This window comes from Heloderma suspectum, chromosome 2 (assembly GCF_057233095.1).
Source record: "Heloderma suspectum isolate Gila_16-S chromosome 2, 16-S_ref, whole genome shotgun sequence".
Lineage (NCBI taxonomy): Eukaryota > Metazoa > Chordata > Lepidosauria > Squamata > Helodermatidae > Heloderma > Heloderma suspectum.
In genome coordinates, this window is record NC_139459.1 from 57,683,832 (window position 1) to 57,707,330 (window position 23,499).

At 40.8% G+C, this 23,499-nt stretch overlaps 1 protein-coding gene across 7 annotated transcripts in view; it reads right to left on the reverse strand.

Annotated features, from left to right (window-relative positions):
• Positions 1–23,499, reverse strand: part of MEF2C (myocyte enhancer factor 2C) — a 201,601-nt gene that overhangs the window by 90,752 nt on the left and 87,350 nt on the right. For all 7 annotated transcript variants that reach the window (XM_084833623.1, XM_084833622.1, XM_084833626.1 and 4 more), the window contains exon 3: positions 13,143–13,346. In XM_084833623.1, the coding sequence (XP_084689749.1) occupies positions 13,143–13,346 (204 nt within the window). The remainder of the gene's footprint in view (positions 1–13,142; positions 13,347–23,499) is intronic.

A 23,499-nucleotide genomic window follows, 5' to 3' on the forward strand; every position in this document is an offset into this window, starting at 1 on the left:
TGCCAGCATGCATCTGAGGGTAGGGGAATATAGTTTTAAAAACCCTGTGGAAAAGGGGAGAACGGCTGGAGGGAGACGGAGGAAGGCTTTAGGAAAAACCAGCTATTTTTGACAGCAAGTTAGCTTCTCTGAAACAAAGCCTTGTCTTTCATAAAATGTTTACGACTTTGAGAAAAAAAAACCTATATCCTTGGGCTAAAATGTTTATTGGCACCTAGGAGTCTGAAGAGAGCAAGTGAGGCCTGTGGGTTGTTGGGCTGGAGGGGGGGAGGGCACTTTATCACCGGCTGCATTCTCAAAGGGATCTCTGAATGAATAGAGCTGGATTACTCAGCCTTTGAGTCCACGCCCATTCCTCTCCATTTTCCTTGGCAAGACTGAGAGCCAAGCTATTTTTAGTTAGGTGGTTTTCTATTTTTAGGCAACTACCAGTTAGAGACATTTGTTAGGAAAAATTTAAAGAAAAAAAAAGAAGCAGCACAAAAGGGGGAGGGGGAATGAAGCTTCCTTTCTCATATTGTAAAGTAAGCGTTTCAACCTGTAACTCTAGGCATTTCAGCTGCTTCCAATCTTGGAAAAAAGAAAAGAAAATTCAAAAGTTCAAGGATTTAAAAATAAACCTAGCCTCTGGCAAATACACCAAAACACAACAAGCTGTTACTATGTGAAACACTGACTACAAAAACAAAGAACCTTATCCAATGACTAGATTAGGAGGGGGGCGGGAAAGCTCGGAACAAAACAGTAGAGCTATTAGGTTATAAGAATGTTACACAGACATGTAAGATTTTTCCAGCTTCTGAGCCAGATATCTTATGCCTTGAAGAAGAAACACTTGTCTGTGAAGTAGAACGAACAGTGCACTCTACTGATTCAAGACCTCATTTTTATGTTTAAAAAACATTTTTTTAACTTAAAAAGGGAATTTTTATGTTAAAATGTATTATGAATCAATTTTAAAACACTCATTCCTCCCCACTCCTCACTTTTGGTCTCATAGGATTTTTACGTTGACAACATCCAGGAACTAAGAACTGGTTGACAAAGGAGGAGAAGCCAAAAAATTAAAAGGGGCACTGCCAAATACAGAGATCCTGCTTGCATAAATTAGCTTCCCTTCCACTGAAATTAGGGCAGGTATGTCAGCCTTCTCCCTTCACCCTACCTGGCTGCTTAACACTTATGTCAGGGTTTTGCTTTTCCTCCAGTTAACAGCAAGGTTCTCTGCCCCAGTCCACATTTGTGCTTTCTCCAGTAGTGATTTCATAACCAGTTTACCAGACTTTCCAATTTTCAAAGCAAATAAACTGCTTAAGAGTATTTCTATTTTTCTCTGTAGTTTGCTAGCAAGCTTCAAACAGGATGACCATTGTGGTTTATTCTGATCATGCGAACCGGCCCAGTAGTTACAATTCAGAGAAAATTAAATGTGCTTAACTTTCAGCCTATTGGCTCCAATTATAAATCACAGCTTACTTGTAACAATATGATAGATTTGAAACAGACCTGTAAGTCTGTTCTTGAGTCAATGGGTGTAAACTGCAGTTACAGCCTAGCACACAGTCTACCCAATTAATGAGAAAATACATTCCACTGAAAATACCAAGTAGACCTCAAATTCATGTGCTAGTCAAACTGAAGTGAATTGGAACAAATGTCTAGCTCTAAAATGGGGGTTCTCAAACTTTCTATCCCCAAGGCCCCCTGAAAATGACTGAGGCCCATCAGTTACAAAATTGTAGAGCCAATCACAAAAATGGTGGCAGATTGAAATGGAGTTTGGGATTATCAGTTGGTAAGTACTAAAATAATTTTATATAGATACCTAGTCCCTTTTTGGAAACTGCAAATTTCTTTGCCACAGCTACTTCCTTGTACAGGGACTTCCATAGTTCAGCTTTCCTTAACTGACGTACAGACATTGGCACTGGAGATATCATGACTCAGCCTCCCCATTTCAGGCAGACTTTGCTGATCCAGAGGCTCTAAGTAGAGAAGACTTTGTATTTTGTATTGTTTTCCTTCTCCCCAACCCCCATAAGACTCTCAACGTATTCTTACTCATGTTCTGTTATTTCTTCTCCCCTTCTCCTTTCATCCTTAACTTGTACTAATCCCTAATCTTTTCATCCCTCCCTCCTGCTGTTACATTCACTTCCTCCTATTACAGCATCCCTCTCTTACCCTGTTCCTCTTTATTCCCAGTTTTTTTAAAAATTATTATTAAAAATATTTGCCTTGCTCTCTAACCAACTTCCACTGCTACACTTGATTATGCAGTGTGCATGGTGTGGCCATAGCACAGGTCGGTCAAGCAAAGAGGCACTGGGCTGTCTGCAGTACTAAGACCAACCTGAAATGGGGTGAAACCCATTGGTGGGTCTCGGTCCATAGTTTGAGAAATGCTGTTCTAAAACATACGTACTTGGAAGTAAGGCCCACTGATTTCAATGGAACAGGGTGAATCTAACTCTTATGTCTGCAAATGCGTATTTGCATAAAGCAAATGCTGGGGTGGTAGGGCACATATGGGGAGGATCAGCAGGTAGGAGGAGGAAGTTGCTAAGCCCCTCCAGATTCGTTCCTACCAGTACCTTCCCCACAAGGCCATTTCCCTCTCCAAATCTGAATACTGCCAGGTTTAGAGCCCAGCTTGTAGGACAACATTTTAAAATTGGATAGTATCTACAGCAGGGAAAAATGGTGGCTGGTGAAGATTCTGTCTGTATATATCCCACTGAGCCCACATTTTCATGACAAGGGCAACATGGGATTGGGAACCATGTGTTTCTCCTACCTTCTACCCCAGGGGTCAAACTACATCAGCTTTCTGCAACCCCCTTCAGAACAGGTTGAACATCACCTAGCTGGGCAGATGAACCACCTGCTAACAGTACCTCTGTCTTGTCTGGATAGAGTTTCAGTTTATTGGCCCTCATCCAGTCCATTACCATATCCAGGCACTGATTCAGAGCAGCCACTGCCTCACCTGGGTTTGAAGAAAAGGACAGGCAGAGCTGCATGTCATCTGCATATTGATGGCACCTCAGCCCACCCCTCTGGATAACCTCCCCCAGCAGTTTCATGTACAAGTTAAACAGTATAGAGGATAGAGCCCTGTAGCATAATTGCCAAGGCACAGAGCAATAATCCCCCAGCACCACCTTCTGGAATTGGCCATCCAAGTAGGAGCAGAACCACTGCAGTGTAGTGCCCCCAACTCCCAACCCAGACAACCTATCCAGAAGGATACCATGGTCAATGGTATTGAATGCCGCTGAAAGGTCCAAGAGAATCAGCCGGGTCACACTCCCCCTGTACCTCTCCTGGCCAAGGTCATCTCACAGGGTGACCAAGGCAGTTTCCATTCCAAAACCAGGCCTGAAGCCTGATTAAAATGGATCTAGATAATCCGTTTCATTCAAAAGTGCCTGGAGTTGTCCCACAACCACCCGCTCAAGCACCTTACCTAGGAAGGGGATGTTGGCCACTGGCCTATAGTTGTTAACATCCTCCAGGTCCAAGTTAGGCTTTTTCAGGAGTGGCCTGATGTTCTTATGTTCTTACCCCTTGTGAAAATGCCCTTAAGGCTGGAATCTCTGTATCTGCATTACACCTGAAACTTACATAGTGAGATATGCAAGTGCTTGGGACTCTGTGCGTCTCCCTGTAGGTGGAAGATGCAACAGTTCTATTTTGGATGTGATGGAGAAGCACGGAAACAGGAAGTACAAAGCTCTTGCATTTAATGTTCCCCCTGCATTTCCATCATGTCAAAGACCACAAAGGTTCACAACCTGAAATAGTGTGAGGTGCTTATTTACTATGGATATACAGATAAGAGTCTTAATTGATATGAAAAGGCTTTCAGAATCTAATTAACCTCTCAGCTAGTCATTAGTTCTGTGACCTTTGGAAATAATTGACAGAGGGGATTTTTCCCCCTTCATCTCATTCAGAATTTCCTACCAGGCAACTAATCTTAGGTATGCTCTAGGATCCACTGCAAGAAAGATCTAATACAATAATATGTAATAAGTCAATCAGCAAAATGGGATTCTGTCATTTCTTTCAAACATGTATCAACTTATGCAGTAGTCCATATGGAGGTGTAGTCTCTATGCACCCTAAGTGGCAACTACTGCTTTTATCATTTCCAACTTTTCAGAATACTAAAGGAGTAACAGCAGCTTAACATTCAAGAGCTGACATTATCCCACACAGGAGCTTTCCCAACAGCTCATTCCTATTAAAACTACATTGCTGGTTGTATTAAAATTCTATTTAGATTTGCAACAAGAACTGGACTTCAGTATTAAGAAATGTATTACCCAATGTGCAAAGCAAGCAAACCTCTGAAGAAATGTCCATTGTAAACTGACATTGGCTTCATATTCTCTGTAGAAGAAAATGGCTTTTCTACCCACTGCCAACAGTTAACTCTAAAAAAAACTTGCTTTTCTTAAACCTTATATACCCAAGCATTTTCTCATGGCAGTTACAATATCGGTGACAAACTTTGGGAGAATCGATACACAACCAAACACTCTTATTAACAGAAGTTATACTTACTGAAGTTAATAAAAGTTTTTAGCTGTGGGTGTATCCTCCCAACATACAGCAGATGAAAGAGTACAGGGTGTTTCAAAAAGATGGACCCGATTTGAAATCGCTATATCTCTGCAACCACAAACTGCCCATGAATGAAACTCTTACTACTTGAAAGGCTGGGGCATAGAGTTTCAAATGATTACTAGATGCCTCTCTCAGCACAGAAACAGCCCCTAGCCTCAGTCATTTGCAAGATGGTGAACCCGCAACACAAGGCAGCTTGCGTTCTGCAGTTCAGCTAGACTGAATCCGTAACTGCGGTGCAGTGTGTGTTTCAACGGCGTTTTGGCATTGATTCACCAATGCCAAAGAGCATTAGTTGTTGGTACCGACAATTTGAGGAAACAGGCTGTTTATGTAAGAGGAAGAGCTCAGGGTGATCACACACTTCAGAGGAAAACATGAGAAGAATTCAAGAGAGTTTTCAGTGTAGCCCGCGACTTCAACTATCGTCTCGATATTGTCCATACAGCAGGTGGAGGGCACATGGAGCAAAATGGTTAGTTTTACTAACCATTTTACTAAAATGGTTAGTAAAACTTGATAACTCATTAAACCGTTTGTAACTTTTGGTGTAATTGTAACATGTTGCCATCGTGAAATATACTGCTTTGAAATTGGGTCCATCATTTTGAAACACCCTGTACTATACAACACATAGTAGGAGATCATGTAAACAACAATGTACAGTAAATACAGAGCTATAAGAGGTGATCTACAATGCAGTGGCCATTCAGTTGGACTAGTTCTATTTGTCTTGCACAGCTAATGAGAAAGAAAGTCAAGCTGCAAGTCATAGTACAACATACTTGGCAGTAAACTCTGTTGAAATCAGTAAGACTCGTCAGTTAAGCATGCTTAGAATCTGTGTGTTTTTATCATTCAAGAAAGAGAGAACATGAGATTTTTAAGCACACGGAATTCTCCTACACACTACGTATCTATTATGATTTAAACAAGCGTTTTTCAAACCTCCTGACTTCAGGGAACACTTCCTACACTGATTTATCTACCAAGGAACTCCGGTGTGTTTGTTAAGGAACCTCTGCATACATTCTAGACATTCTGTGGCAGATCCCAGAGCGCACATACATTTTACATAGGACACTGGCCAGGCCTATAGTGGATCTCAGTACAGCAATCTCCCCCAACCTGGTGCCCTCCAGATGTGTTGAACTACAACTCCCATCATCCACTGACAGGACAGAAAATGGCCATGTTGGTTGGGAATAATGAGAGCTGTAGTTCAACTCATCTGGAGAGCACTGGGTTGGGAAAGGGCATACTATACCTTGTGTGAACTGAGAGTGTCCCTACCCAGTATACAACCAAAACTACCCTTTGGCCACAAGCAGGAAAGATTGGTAGCAGTCTTCCAATTAAATCCATTCATCATTACTCGTCTTCTCATTGATAAAATCGTAATAAATTCCAACAGGGTTCCTGGAGGGCAGTTTGAAAACTACTGTTGTGTCCACATGCTTCTGCTTCCCTTCCCTCATGCATTTTAATTCAACATTTTGTGGTTTATTAAACCACACTTTTCCATTATCTCCAAATTGGGAAGTCGAGGATTAATCTCTATGTACTAAACAGGGTATGAAACCAGGATTTGATCTGACTGCAACCATGGCGAACTGCATCTGCTATGATATTCCTAAAATACTATGCTATTAGGGTTCCAGAGTCTCTGAATCTAACTTGAGGTGTCTGGGTTTTAGGCTTTTTCTTGGGGTCTTCAGGGGAAGGGCTAAACCAGGATGAGGGGGCAGAGCAAAGAGGACAGCTAATTTCCTATTAGCATCATCCCATTTTTGTCATACTCCACCCTGAGCTACTGAGCACAGCCAAACACTGTGGGGGAGACAATCTGTGTTTGCCACCAAAGTCTGGCTGTTTCTACATGCCTTGCCCCACCCCAGCAGCCTTCAACAAGGGAGCTGCTGTTACTTTGTTATGTGTGAAGGTGTTGATACCAGGACATTTTGATGCTGAGACAAAGGACAAGATGGTGCCTCCTCCTCATTCCAAGTCCAGAAGGTGACTGGACTGGCAGTTGACAGGATGGCATCCTCCACCACATCTGAGGCAGCAGACTAATTTAGGGGGTTCAGAATAGGTCATGTGGAATACAGTATTCTGCCCTCTAACAAAGGAGAACACCTGGAGAGCTCAAGTGGAATAGCCTGGGGGTTGCTGCTGCTGCTCCCAGCATCTGCTGCCTGAGGCAATTGACTCTTTCTGGCTATAGGCAGGGCTGGCCCTGGTTGGTGCTATCTTTACTCCTTTAGGGCATCTGCTCAGGGAGAGGCTTTGTCCATCTTGCGGTCTCCTGGTGCTCTTTTGTCAAGAGACAGGAAGAAAGTTGCTATGGGGATGAGAGTGCTCTTTCTTGGCTCCGGGCAAGAAACCCTGCTCTTGAGGGTGGGCTGTTCGAAGTGCCTTATGTGTTTTTTCCTTACCCTTTTTTCGGTGAGTTTGATATGGATGAGGTATCTTACCATTAAGACTCTTAAAATGTTTAATGAATTGTTTAATGTGAATATTGATATTATTGGTACTGGATATTGTTAACTGACCTTCTGGTATGTTTTGTGCATATTTAAATTTTAATATGTTTTAAATGAATTGTGATTGAGTTAATGTTGTATTGTAATGTATTATAATTATGGCTATTTGTTTGTTTCATGAACCTCTTTGAGCACCATGTATTGTAGAAAATGCAGTATACAAATAAATTGACTATGATCCTTGCACTAACAGGTACCCTCCCTTTACCCCACCAAGCTCTACCCCATCCCACCAAGCGCCACTCCCTAACACATCAATCACCCCTTGAGGCTCAGGGTTTGGGCCTCGGGGGACCTGGCAACTCCATACAGAGTATCTCAGGGTATTCTTCTGGGTTAGTAAATCCAAGACATTGATGCTTTCTGAGAAAGTTGCTAAATCAGTGAGAAGGTAAATTTCCTGCAGAGCATGCTCCTGAACAGGGAAAGGCCAAACAAATAGAAATATAGGAGGAAGACAATGGTTGTAGAATGCATACCCAGATCAGAGTGTAAGTGCAAATGAAGTTAGGATTTAAGTAATAGTCTTAGGAAAGTTAGAAGTAGATGTGAGTTGGCGATATATGTCACAACTATGCAGTTTGGAGGAGAACAGTAAGGGAGGAGAAGCTCTGACTAAGGTTGCATCGAAACTGTCTTTACGGGAAAAATGAGAATCAGTTGTGGATGTATTCACCAGGATGTTTGCTCTGTGTGTGTGTGTGAGAAAGAGAGAAATTAAGGGGATAACTGCTGAGAGGCAGGGTCCAGCCTCCAGAAGAGAGAGAAATGAAAGGTTTGAATGAAGTAGGAAATCTGAACTGAAAAGTAGCAATCAGGGGCTCAACTTGATAGAAAGGAGTGGGTTGGTGAGGACAGAAAAGGGTGAACCATTGTGAGAACAGTAGAGAAGTAAAAGATTGATGGAGTAGATCTAACAAAAAGGGTGAGTGATAGTCTGGGGGACAGAGAAAAGTGCGATTTATGTGAAGAAAGAGACAATGGAAATGCAGAATCAGAAAGACAGATGTATAGGGCTGGAAAAGATTTGCAATACTCTGTGTAACAAGGGATGGGAATCACGGAGGTGGGTGAAACTAGGGAAGAAAACACCCACAAGACATTAAAATGCTTCAACTAAGCAAACGCTTCAATGTGTATTAGAACTGCAGCCAATGAGAATGTGTGTGAGAGAAAATATGGCAGAATAAAGCCTTACGGTATAACATGTTATCCTGGATTCATTAAAAAGGCCTTCCACCAGGTGCTACGTCTTCATGGAGTTCCAAAGCAAATTCATTTCATAGATAAAACTTCAACAAGCTGCCCACTGACTTTATATTTTTGTCTGCTTCAGCTAGTGACACAAAGGTTCCAACTGTGTATTTTGCTTCATTATTAAGTGGGAGTTATGATTCTCTCTTAGCAGTTTCCATAATATGTATTATTGTTTAAAAGGTCAAAAAGTTAATCTGCAATGATGATTTTTGCTTTATTGTTTGTAATGCCTAAATTTGCTATGCAGAACTGAGATCATCCAGTCAGATAAGCAAATAATATTTAAATATTATTTGGAATGTCCTTCCAAGCATTAAATTTTTTAAAAAACAAACAAACACTGCAGGACACAGTCCCGATGGTGTTCTTCTCCAACATTTGATTAAAAAGTGCTATGTGTGATTAATTCCAACAGAATCCCTTTAAGACAAATAATAAACAAAAAATAGCTTTAATAATAAAATTATATACATTGTCAGAGTCTGTTGTTGGATCTTGAGAATCGAACACACACTTGCTATCACCTATGCCTAACCCATCTGTGCAGTTTCCATGTATGTAGATCCCTGCACTGAGCAGGGGGTTGGACTCGAGGGTCTTATAGGCCCCTTCCAACCCTGTTATTCTGTGATTCTATGATAAAATCATCCCACTACATCAGGTCATCCCATTCTGACCATGCTGTTAAGCTGCTCAAAATGAACTAACTGTAAGTTGAAACATCGTTTTAGAAATAAGCAAAACAGAAATTCATAGGCTGATCAGCATACACCTGCTCAGCCATTTGTATCACAGTGAAAAGTGTAAAGAAGATTTAACCATGAATCAGGTGCTTTGTGCAATGAAATGTTTATCACAGAGTCAGTTAAACAATCACAAAGATGGAAATGAATTGATTTATAGATATTATCACATTAGTAACTTTTTATTGCCTCAAACATACAACAACAAACTTGCAGTATGAAAAGGTCACTATCATATTCTTCAGACCACAACGTCAAACAATTCTGGTTGCCTTAAAAGAATATGATTTTATCAGGGTAGGGTTTTCTTTTTAGCATTTCAATGATATATTTAAAAGACGACAATTCTTTACTTTGCACCAAGACATGTACTCCAGCTACTTTCTATGTGCAAAGCTGCCTGCCTCTTCAGCTTTTGTTTTCTTGCTTCATTGTACTGGCAACAGTGATGCTAATTATCAAGTAAAACAATATAATTACACTGAAGATTCTTCTTCTTTTTTTGGCTAATGTAAAGATTCTTTTTTTCCTAAACACCCACACACGCTGCAGAACTATTTCCTCTGACCCTGAAACAGTGCTGAATCCGGAATGACCTCTGCACTCCATACTTGGGTCTGAATGTAGAAAATCACATCTTTTCAAGTTAGTAAGCTATTTTAGCAACTAGCAAGCGTAGCCATATGGGAAGGAACAATATACAAGGAATTTTGTTTCTCTTTTGTGTGATTATTATTTGACCATTTCAATATTCTAAAATGATTGCCAATGTGTTCCTATAGTTATAGCTCTTTCGGTAGAAAGAGTCCGAAACGTTGGTTGACACAAATCTGTAAACAGCCACAACTGTGCATGTAGTGTACACCCACAGACAAACAAATTTCCTACTGCACATATTGTCACAAACCATAGTTTGGTAGGTATATTTTGTCAGGAAGTATTTTTCTACATTCAAAGATTTTCACATTTCTAAAAATCTGCAAACATTTGGCCATTCTCACATTCATACTATTTTTTATTTTATTTTTAGAAATCAAAAGCCCATCCTACCTCAAATCTGTACATTGTAGGAAATTAGAACCAAGACAGACTTAACAGAAAAGCAGTCCAGCTGAATGATTGGTACCTTACGCCTAATGGGGTGGGAGCAGCTCTGTAGCTGCAGTGGATATGCCTTGTCTACAGTACTGAACTGCAGGCACAGAGCACCTGATGCTACAGGAAGGCAAAGAAAGGAAAGTGACAGCCGATGATTCCAAGCATCAGCAGAACTCCATATGCAACAGCAGCAGTTCCTGATGATAACAACCACTGAAGCAATTGCAAGGGAACAGGGCTAAAGTTATGAAAGCCTTTTTTTCAGAGGGAGGGGCAATGGAAATTTTCGGGGGGGGGGTCACTTTCTCCACCCTATGAAATAGGGGCTTTTTTTAAAGTAGGAAATTTGGGTGACAAAAAAGAATTTGTTCCATTGTAAGATGGCCATGTGTCCTTTTTTTTTTTTTTTTAAGAGGACTGTCCTCTGTCTGAAGGGCTGCCCAGTCCAAGACTGGTTTAAAGATAAAGAGCCATGAGAAGGAAGAGCTGAGCCTTGAAGTTGCCCACCAACAGCACCTGGACAGCTGACTGAACAGGCAGGTACACAGGTCACCCTTCTGCACAACAGCGAGATTTACTGTATTTCTATTTAAATTATAATAATTATTTCTAAATTTGCTTCTATAATATAAATTAGCATATGTTATGCAAATCACTGTCCTTTTTTGTCCTCTTTTCTGGTGAGGCATTTCCTCTTTTGGGGTGAGCTGTAAGTGGCCACCTTACACAAAACACTCTACAGCAATGAAGGTCTGCACATATTAATAATAATTTCACAAGTACTACCCTATATATGATGGCTTGGTGTGTTTTTGCCTGAGCACTTCTATTTTGAAACCAATGGGCATAACTAACCTTTAGATTACTAGTCAACTAACGGTGCAATCCTATGCTTGCTTAGACAGAAAAAAGTCCTACAATTCCCAGCATGGAAGGATGCTGGGATTTGTAGGACTTTGTTCTGTCTAGACATGTATAGGATTGCTCCCTAAACAATTCATAAAACAATGCCACTTTCTTTGCAGTGCCATAAAAATGTATTTTAAAAAGTACATCTCTAACTAGGCCATGGAATAGATACAAGGGAGGGGGATGGCAAGCCAGTGTAGGTTTGTGAAGGAGTCCATATTAGGGCATACCAAGTCACAGAAAAATTCTAGATGGGCAGGGAAGATCCAAGAGCTCTAGCTCATCAGAGTGCATCGCCATTATTTTACTAATTTGCCCAGGGCAGCAAAATGCCTAAATAATGGCAATGAATTCCACATGCAGACTGTTCTCTCATTTGTCAGCCAGGATTTGAACGAGGGAAAAATGCAGAGATAAAGGTCTGTTGTAAGTGCTAATAAACATTTCCTAAGAAGCAATTCCCAAGAAGTTATGCCAATAAGAAATTATTCATATTCCACTCCCTCCAAAAGGTGACGAAGTCAAAATGATAACTTACCAAAAGCCTTTACCTATGTGATTGCCAATCACTACTTCTACTTAAACATAATCGTTGGACTTTATGACAGGCTTGCCTGCAGACTCTGAACCCTTCAAACCATATGGTACCTATGCACTCCCTACACCATAACCCTACCAGCCCTGATGACAGATTAATCAAAGCATCAGCATGGGTGGTACAGTTATCACAGGGAAGGAACATATAAACTCCTTTTTTATGGAACTGTTTTGTGCACTTCTGGATTTGCATTAAAGCACAGAGCCAAAAAGTACAGGAAGCCACCAGGCAGACAGGCACTTAAATTTTGGCTCCACTGAAATCGGCAGCAAAATTCCCTGAGAATATTACACTGAAATAAGTATTTGTCAAAGAACGTTAAGAAAGCTGGCTGAGGTGACTCAACTATTTGTTTACATCTCTGCTTAAGGTACTGTCCTAAGATTAAATTGATGGCAGTAAACAAGTAATACAAAGCATTTGGGAATCAACGTTCTTCTATTATTCTCTGCAAAGCAGCAAAATATTTATTTCAAAATATATTAAACAATCATCAAGGTACATGTATGAGCCACATGTATAAAAGGCCTGTATTACTCATCATGGTTAGACCCTTAACAGTGCAACTCTATGCTTTTTGAAAGAGCACTCTGAATATCCAGCGCTCTGCTGGCAGACCCTGGCAGAGCAGGAGTGATGGAGGCGACCTTTTCTCTGTCTTCCTTTCTGTTGCTTTTCTCACTAGACACACTTTGGAGAGTATCTAGTGAAGTCATTGTGACAGGGGTGAGGGCAGGAGCTGGGAGGCACCAGGATGTTGCAGATCCTCAGCATCTCCCCATCCCCTTCCCCCTCATTTGCATCCCTACTCAAGGTCAGAGCTTTGACCCCAAGTGAGGAAGCTGCTGCAGTGCTTTCCGTGGCAGCTGCAAGGGGCAGAGGGAAACAACTGCCATTCGGAGTTCCCCTTCCAAGGTCATAGCAGTATGTACAGTTTCAAAGGGGAAACACTGAAATATCCTATGGTCCCTGGGATGCTCTCCCTACATGATATTTAACTTGCAACCACATTACAAATTGTATTGGATGGCAAAAAGGATGCCTTTAAATGTGAATCCATGGTTTTAAGTAGCTAAAGATTTGTATTTTGTGCTTGACAGTGAGAAAGGTGCCTGCATTTGAGAGAAGTGAATTCTTTACAAACGTAAAATGGAAATAAAATTAATTAAGGAAAGCAACTGACTCAAGTACTGTAGTGTTCTATTCTGAACTGAATAATTTGTGAGTTGTAGAATGAATATCCATAGTAATTTCCCTTGAACTTTAGCAAATAATTTCCATGGAGAAAGTAAAGTCAATTTCCAACTTGCAAGACAAGTTATAGATTTTTTATTTTAAGAAGAGATGTATTCTTACCTCAACAATATCTGAATTCGTTCGACTCTCATGTGGCTCATTGTACTCTGTATACTTCAGCAACACCTTGTCCATATCAGTGCTGGCATACTGGAACAGTTTGTTGGTGCTATTGAAGATTATTAGAGCAATCTCACAGTCACACAGAACACTCAACTCGTAAGCCTTCTTCATTAACCCAAATTTCCTCTTCGTAAATGTCACCTAAAAAAATAAAAAATAAAGGCAGAAATCAGGTCTGTCCCTTTATAGATCTTTTGATTTTCAGTTGCTCTAATCTCAGGAGGGAAATGAACCAGTCAACTCAAATATAATTCAAACACAGAGTATAAATATGTTTGAGGAAAGACATATGCACACTGCCTAAAGCTCAGGAAAGGCGAGAAGCATATTCATTAATCTGGGATAGGTGTTTCTGGTCTTATTTACCAGTTAAAAGTATTGCAACTAGAACTTTCTGTATAATAACGCAACTCAATATACTTAACTTAGACTATACAACTATGACATATGTTTCATATATTTTCAGTATCATGTACTTTTGCTTCTCAGTTATAAACTGTCATCTTGACTGCAGTCCTAGCAATATTATGTGTGTGTGTGTGTGCGCGCACAAACGCGCGCGCGCGCGTGTGTGTGTATATATATATATATATATATATGCATTCTCCTCAGTGGAGAAAGCAGCTCTGTGTCCATGGGTGCTTTCAGACAAGGCTTTTATCACACCATCAGCTTGCCTCATTCATGGAATTTACAGTGGAGGGAAGGGGTCCAGATGTTGTTGTATTTCACCCGTAGCCTTCTTGTGTTTTCCTAATGCTTCTTCCATCTTTTTTTCTTACTGCAGAAGATCCATTAAGGAGAAAAATAAAGAATAGCTGCACAATGCCTTCTAATTAATTCTAGGGGCCCTCCATCTGGAAGCACCCATATCTCTTCGCATGTGAAGCTGCCCCTACCACTAGTGACCTGCTTCGTCAGTACCATTATCTATTTTGACTTTTCAAATTCATCAAACACACAAGGGCTAACATTTTCATTTCATTTCATATCAACCAGTGTCAGCAGGGTATTAATTAAGAAAGAAGAAATTAATATACATACCAACAAACCAGGCATATATGCACACGTATATGCTGAAGTACAAAATTAAGAAAAATGGCCTGACTGCTTGCGCCTATCTCCCTTCCATATCTGCCCTCCCATATCCTTCCTCGTCTTACTTTCTCCATCTAAGGTATTTTTTTAAAAAGTTAACTAGTTATAATAATGTTCAAGTAAAACAATCAAAACTGAATAAAATAATATCAGTATTTTCACAATTTTGAAGAGATTCCCTTATAATAGTTGTTTGCAAATGGGATTCCATTCATAAATATAGGTATAGGACTGTAGGAAGCTGCCATATACCAGATCAGACTATTTGTTCATCTAGCCGAGTATAGTCTGCTCTGAGTAGCAGTGGCTCTCCATGATCTCAAGCAGAGAGTCTTTCACATCATCTCCTATCTGTTCCTTATCACAGGAGATTCCAGAGATTGAACCTTTTGTATTCATGGCACGTGCACTACCACTGACCTCCCCAAACGTCTCCATTTCTCATTTTACATTTTGAACACAAGCACAGAAAACATGTATCACAGTAGTGGTGAATTACACATGCACTTTACATGGAAGTAATGCCCAGGAAAAGACCATGGCAACAGTGGTTCTTTGTGCATTAAACTTTGAAGTTTTAATATACAACTTTACCACACCTAACCTTTGCCTCTATGGAAGGGAGACCATGTCAAAACTGGATTCCTTTCTTGCCTATTTTAAAGCAATACTACCCCCAATAAAAGCAAAACACATTGGTTAAAAGACTCTTAGCAGTATAAACCTATCTTTAAAACAAAAATGGCACCTTTTCTTTATATAGCACTGTTTGTTTGTGAGACGCCACTAGTTTCTAATGCACTTAGTAACCAAATCAAAGCTAAAGTGCTATGACTTGAAGACTAGTACATATGGTGTAAGGCTACTCAATTAGATGCGAATTACTGTCAGCTCTTTAATGCTATAAATAAAAGTACCTCTGTACATGGATCTCTGCAAGGCATAAAAGATTTCAGTGTACATTTGCTCATAAAGCTGTTGTTTTATCTTCTTACATGCCTAATGCAGGCTACAACCCCAGCCTGCCATGAAATCTCAGCTGGTCATGCCACAGAAAACGTGACATTAAGTCTGTCTAATCCCACGAGCTAGCCCATCTCAGAGACATGTGGCTAGGTGCCAGTGCTCTGCACATTTATTTTCCACAATGTAGACTGAGTGATTTTACACCTTGTCATCTCAATATTTTGTTTCCATTACAAAAATAGCTCTTACCAAAGGATTGTACCACAAGGATAGTCTTAAATCATTTTTCAAGCCAATTCATATATTGCTACTGCATTGTATTTCTATTCTACCTCCTCCTTTTCTCCCCAGGGCAGCTTGATTCACCATCCAGTTAAACTAGAACAATTTGGTTTAAACCAATTTACAGGCATCAACTCTGTACTTCACCTTAGCCAACAAACTTGGTGGACTGCATTATATGATAGCTATGATCTACAAGCCAATATGTACACAACAGTGTTCAAGTCCAACAACACATGATCTGGGAACATGTTTCAATAACTGATGTGAATGGGATTTAACCTGATTTAACTCTGCTGTGGATTGGGCTAGCTCACTACAACTGGTCCCTTTGGAAATATGCTGGGTCCTACGGAACCAAATATCCATGTGTTCCCATCCCACTAACCCATGCTTCAGTCCTTTCCAGTTATTGATCAGCCATGGGAAGGTTCTTTCCTAATGGACTGCAACTCTTCAGGTCCAATTTATCAGGCAGAAACCATCCTTGCATTCTCCTTTCTCCAATAACCATAATGCAATGGGGAGACAGCAGGGCTAAATGTACTTTTAACAGTTGTGTAGAAGAGAGAGTGCAGGATGTACCTTGCTATATTGGAAAAAAGCTATCCCACCTTTAATCACCTATTAGAGGCACATGATTCCTCTTTTGCAGCTGGATATACTCTTTATGTTGTTGTTGTGGTTGTTTTGGTTCTTTTTAACAGCAGCAAAATGAAAACGATGGTGCCACTGGTTCAATCCACCGAAGGTCTAACCAGGAACTATTTGTGTGATCTAACCTTCCCATTGAAGCTTCATGCCATCGATAGACACTGAAAGAGCAGGACTGGAAAACCCCTATCCTTCACTGCTTTTTAACCACCCTGATAGTGAGTACAAAAGTATGGTAAAATTATCCACGAATCTGAATTGATCTTGACTATGCACACCCCAAAACACCTGAATTCATGAAGTCAAAATGACTTGGAATTGATTAAATATGCATGCGTGTGTGTACAGGGAGGCTACTTTGAAGCTATCGGACTATTTACTGCTGTTTCAAGACTGTCTCTGCTTTGTAGGAAATGGCAATATGATTTATGAGTGACATGAGTTCATCTGTGATTTCTTTTTTTAAAAGAGGTTAAACAGCCCAGGACATGGAATGGGTTGGATGCACAAACCCCACATACTGTGCTGCATCTAAAGCTATTTTCAATCAGACTTACAAACCACAGCACTGGAGGGGGAGTGCCTTTATATAGTATGGTTTCTGTTGCAGAGAAACCTCAGAATTTAGCATTTTACAGCTTCTCGCCATCAAAGTACACTTTGGGACAGAAATATCTTTAAGACCACTGTTTGTGTTTACAGTTAGGTGCTCCTGAACATTTAGGGAGACCACATAAATGTGCTCCACAGCACATACTAATTTTCATAAGATTTGTCACAGACCATTGCAAATGATTTCTTTTCAATACATTGCAAATTAAAATGATGACAGAATAACTAAAGGTTTTATTTAATTTTTAAAAAATTTAAAATGTAACCTTAATTGCTCAGAATTGGATTCATTAGCATCTTCTCAAAATGTATTGGATAATGATGTTACAATTGTTCACCAAGAGATAAAGCTGGTTTTATGCATCACTGTTTCTACACTGAAAGAGAAACTTCACTATTCTTTTAAAATATGCCACTCATTTACAGCTAAAATCTTCAGACTTTTTTGCACTTAACAGAGTATCATCATAAATCATTAATATCTCATACTTTTACAATAACCTGTCATATGAATGAAACTATTCTTTTAGTGACAGTTACATAGGAACATAGAAAACTGCTGTATAGTGAATAAGACCACTGGTCCATCTAGCCTAGTAATGTCAAAAGAGACTTGCAGCGGCTTTCCAGGTTTTCAGGCAGGAGATTTTCCAACCTTACCTGGGGATGCTGGGGACTGAACCTGATACCTTCTAGAGGCAAAGTGCCTTAAGTTCAAGAACTTCAGAAATTATTAAGAACATCTTGAAAGTATTTAAGAATGAATTTTCTTTTTGCTATATTCATATATTAAAACAAATGTCTATTAACTGTTTAATGCACATGAATAATAAAAACAAACACACACACACACACATAACTTTACAATTGGTCTCCAGTCTGCTATATTAACAATTCAACTAATTAAAATGATACACATTGATTGAGATGGCAAACATGATATTTTGTTCAGCAAAGCTTTGCTGAATAGGAAAGACTTAAAATAAATTATTATTTATTATTACTAATAAATTATTAAAACATGTTATCTCATTGTCTCAGAACAAATTATCTTGATTCTCAAGTATGTGACACTGAAATAAGTTCTAAGAAAGAAAGAAGAAAGTTCTCACTGGATGGACTAATTTGCACACATGAAAACATTGTAACAGCTACAACTGTGCACAAGCAACTTCTCAGAATTCTCTACCCTATTTGTGGGCAGAGAAACTGGGGGAACAATTTCACCAAATTTCTCCAGGGAGAGGAGAAATTCTCCACAAAATTCTCCACAAAAACTCCACATAGTGGTGAGTCCTCACAGGTAGGGCTCACCACTAACAGAGGTTGTTGCACAGTCTCCTTTTTTCATAAAGGTTTTTTGTTTGTTTTTTGGTGCTGAAACAACATCAGCTGTGTTGGTAGGCTGGTCCCTATTTTGCATTCTCCACAATGCAGGTGAGAGAGGGGCAGTGTTGAGTCTAATTCCTTGAAGTTTTCTTCCCGTATGAAAGAGGCTTCCATTGTTCTACCTCATTCTCAGGGTGTTTTATAATTTATTTTTGTGGTGTTTTTGAGCTTACCAAATCATTGCGAACCTCCCAGGCTGCCTGCACTTCCAGAGTGGAAAAGACCCTATGGGAGGAATTATTTCATGATCCCTTCCCCGGGGCCTTAATTGTAGTGTAGGAAGCTGAGAAGGCTACAGGCTATCAGGAAGATGATTGTACAATGAAAGACAGGGCACTCACACACTCTTCTTGGCCACCTCCTAAGTAAGGTAGGCACAAGAACTTCAAATGCAACCATGAGAATTTCTCCAAAATTTCTTCACCACTGAATTTCTTTTTGAAAGTAATTTCTTTTCTATCAAATGGAATGAGAATGATTGAAAAAATCTGGGAGAAACTTTCAGCACAGCACTACTAACAGCCTTTCCCACCTGGCACCCTCTAGATGTTTTGGACTTCAACTCACATCAGGCCCAGCTAGCATGGCCAATGGTCAGGAATGCTGGGAGCTGTAGTCCAAACTTCTGGAGGGCACCAGGTTAGGGAAAAGCTGCGCTATAACATTCTACTATCTTAAGTAGTAGATAGAGTACAGTACTATCTTAAGGAGTAGATAGAGTACAGTATCTTAAGGAGCGCCTCCAGCAACACCAGACAGGCCGCTTAACAAGATCAGCCTCGGATGGCCTTCTCTCTGTCCCATCAGCCAGGACAGCTAGACTGGTGGGGACGAGGGAGAGGGCCTTTTCTGTGGTGGCCCCCACTCTGTGGAACTCCCTCCCTAGGGAACTCCGCCATGCCCCCTCTTTAATGAGCTTCTGTCGTGCATTAAAAACGTAGTTGTTCAGGCAGGCATTTGGGGTGGGTTAGGGTATTTTAGAAAATGTTTTTATTGTAGAATTTTATTGTTTTAAACTATTTTATTATACGCTGTACATCGCCCAGAGTGGCTGGGTGACCAGCCAGATGGGCGATTAATAAATTTAATAACAATAAATAATAATACTAACTTTAGTAAATTTTCTGCAAGATTCATTTGCAGCACTTTAACACCATTGTGTGTGGCAGCACATAGCTGGTTCCTGTGGGGAAGGGTAGGGAAAAGGGGAGAACAAATAGGACTTAGACTCATTTGGGTTAAACAACTTGCAACAAATTATTGGTTTCGGCTTGTAATAGAATTTTGGCAGGGGCATAATGCATGGATCCATTAATCAAGCAGGCTACCTGCTGTTCAGTCCATCTACTCTGGCTTGCATGCCAGAGGCCTCAGTGAGGAGGCAAAGTCAGGTGCCCCCATCAGAGTGCAAACGTCAAAGTGAGCCCCTTCTCCACTGCCCTGAGGCACCGCAGGATTGTCGCTCCCCACTGGGGTGACTCTTGATGCCCCCCCAAGGTCCCTTATGGGGACCCCCTCATGAGAGAACAGGGAGCCTAATCCTGCTCCCCCCTACCAATGGATCCAGACCAATGCCTTCTACGCTACAGAGTTGTGATGAAGACCTGCAAGTCTTTGTAAAGCTGACCTATCCTTCATACTTGTCCTTCCATACAGATCCATTATATACACCTGGATTAGTGTTCTTGCCATGGGGAAGGTGAAAACCCTGCACCACAGTGCCAAATCAGGGACAGGTAAAATATTGTCCCAGCCCTGTTAACTAGAGCATAGCAAAAGCTATGCTACCTTAGGATGGGTGTTTGGGTAACTTGGAGATGGCAATGCCAAAACTGTCCACAAGCCTGGCCTTTACAAGCCATGGGCGGGGCAGTCTTCCCTCTGGTCACCTGGCTCTCTGCTGCTCCCTTTCTTCCCACCAGGACTGTGCCCCCCACCTCCAACATGGCTCCCAGGTAAGCAGGGAGCTTTATCTATATACAAACTGAACACTATTTAACTAAAGATAGGAACGCTGGTGCTTATATCAAATATTGAGATGGTAACCTTTCCCACTGCATTGGATTGTGGAGCTTCTGGGAATGAGCCCACCTGATTAGGCCTTGCTCAGTAGGAGGCAAGTACATTTTAAGCACATGGGATAGAGATGTTTATGTATTTATAAATATGCTTCTGCAATGAGATTCTAAATAATGGCATCCACAAAGAAGTCTCTAAGTATCAGAAGAGCATCTACAGACAACATAGTACAATCTGATTTTCAGAAAGCAGCTCAGCCAACAGATAGCCAGGTCGCCTGAGGCTCACCTAGGGAGATTCAGAAGGGAGAGCCTGAGACCTCAAAGGTGGCATGGGCAGACACCATGGAAGAAGCCTGGAAACATCTTTTCTAACTTCTCTCTCCAGTGCAAGTCACTGCCCTCTTCCCCACGTGTTTTCAACATCTATTTAGTATAGCTGTATTATGCTATTCCATCACTTTCATATAAACAGAGAAAAAGTACAGAGAGGAAGGTTCAGGCTGTGGAAAAGAGTTGATCTCCTTTTTTCTCAAATTCTACCCTAAGATTTAGTTCCTTCACCTGGAGACCCTGAGAAGGAAGCTGAAACCTTGAAACTTTAGAAAGCTGAAACCTTGAAACTTTAGGTCAATCTCTCTGAGCTAGGGAAGAGGAGGAGGAGAACAGATTTATTACTGCAGCAGCTCACTTGTAGCCTTCCCGAAATGAATGTAAATGGACCAAGGGAAGTTGTTGGCAGAGGCTCAGCTATCATATGTGCTACCTTTTTTCCTGGACAGCATGGGCACAACTTGGAGTTATTACACATGTACTTGTCTGGACCTTTCTTTCTCTGTACCTCATGAAAAACATCCCCCCACCCTCAATAGGATGACTGAGAACAGCACAGACAATCCACAACTCTCACCCAGCTATCTTGCTTGTTCCACCTTCTCTTGGTCAGAGCCAGAGAGGAGGCAACTGTGGGGGAAGGTAAAAATGGTCAGCATCAATTTTTATTTGGCTGCATTGTGAGTGTGCATCCTTCCTTGATATTTGAAAAACTGCTGGTAGGGGTACTTTTGTTTTGTGTGCCAGTGTATACATGTGTGTGTTCATTTTCCTATATCCCTGTCTTTCCTTGTACTGCAGATAGTCTGTTAAGAAAGAAAAGCTGGAATAGCTGGTAGGAGCCCTCTGTCTGGAAGTACCCCCCCCCCTCTCAATTATCTCACTACTGAAACTTTGTGGGAGATGCTGGACTTGTGAAATGTAAGTCACCTCAAAGTTCTTCAAGTGCTTTATCCCCTTCTGGAATACAGTCAGTCATAGATACTGATCTGGTACAGCCAGGTTAGAACTGAGATTGAGGCCATTGGTCAGCCTTTGCTCAGTGCTTCCAAAACATGGAACTAGTTTGTCCACTCTAACATCATTTTTCTTTCACCAATTCTATTGCTGGTTGCTTTGCCCAACTATGTCTGTATCCTCACTGTTTTCTATCATGTTCAATATTTCTCTTTCCAGTTCCCCTCAACTGCCCATCAATTTCTGGCTACTGTTCCTGAAGCACCATTCTCTGTATCATGGGGATGATAACAAAAGAAGAAAAGCTCCCATGGCATCATCAAAAGCTTCCCCCCTCCTTTTGTTATCCTCTACTGTCTGTGTGTGTGTGGAGGGGGGGGGGCGAGATTTCAGGAAACAAATGGTGGTGGGGTGGAAGATTTAATCCTCCAGAGTGTGGTGGTCCTGATCCAAATCAGGGCCATGCATGCTTACATTAGAATAAATAAAATGATAACTCAGAATTGGGGATGTCAGAGAAATACGCAACAGAACCAAATGGGTTTGGATTTTGATTAATCCGACCAGCGGATTCTGCAGCAAAATGGCTTTTCCCCTGTTGGGTGGATTCTGCCAACTTCCAGACCATTTTGTGCAAATTTCATCAGTGAAAAATATGCTGATATTACGGCCAAAAATGTGAATTTCCCCATAGGCTGAAGCATGAAAATGCACATTTGGGGGAATTTTGCGCATTTGGGGGATTTTGAGTATTTTTGCATGTGTGAATTTGCACAAAAATGCACATTTGTGGAACTTCTAAAAATGCACATTTTTTTTTTTAGAAGAATGCACATTAAAAAATGCACGTTTTAGGAACTTCTAAAAAACCTGATTCCATCAATGAGCAGACTGTGGAATGAACGATGCCTGACAATCCATGAAACACAGACGGAACAGATTTTGCACAATCCATACATCCCAACCCTGAACTACACATATGCAATTAACATAGTATGTAGTTTGGCTCTCTTTCACTCCAAAGCAACCTGATGCCTCCTAGCCTATGGACAAGTACTGGAAGATGAGACACAAAGTAGCAGTACTCATACCTAATATACCCTAGGCCAGGCTACTCTAAGGGAGATGGGCAGAAGCACTTAGTTATTCCGCAACTCAAAATGAGAATCAGTCCACACATTACCTTTGCTCAAGGCAGGACACTTCCATGTGTTGACTGCCCTGGCAATGTTTTTATTGTCTAGCTTGATTTACCACATCGATCCTCAGGATTTTGTGGAGATTTTCCACACAAGTAACAGATACTTCTAGGAACATCTGACATCAAAACTCTCCATGCAATCAGGAGGATCCAAGTAACAACGGGATATTATTACAGCTATGGTGAGGATAGTCATCTAGAGGAATAAGATAATGCGCAAACCAGCCTTTACTTGGAGAGCAAACCGAGTGCCAGGCAATCACTAAGTATGTCAAGCATCACTGAGTTTCAGCTTAGTTCTAAGATAAAAATATGGCCTAGTGTGCCACCCAACCCTGGGAAATAGGAGAGGCAACTAAAACTTCACAGCCCACAATTATTGGAAACACTCATCAATGATAGCATTTATCACCTCAGGCTGTAGATAGCTAAAAATTCATCCTCAGTCTTGTAATAATGCTAATGAAATATCACTATGTGAATTAAAGTAAATCCCCTAACTGAAGAGCTAACTACACATTACATGTAAATGTGTATAAAACAGCCCTGAGGTCTTTAAAGGAAAAAGAAAAAAAGTAAAGAAAATCAGTTTTCAGTAGGGTGAATTTGGGGTGACGAAGTAGCAGTGGGGAGAAGTACTTAACTCTCCTCCCTCGCCTGCTATTTCTCTACAACAAACCCCACCCTCACAACACTTTTTTTCCTGTAGGGTTCCAAATACATGTTTGTTCTTGCAAATACGTATTTGGAGTCACAAAGGGCCAGAGCAACATCAGGGGAGTCT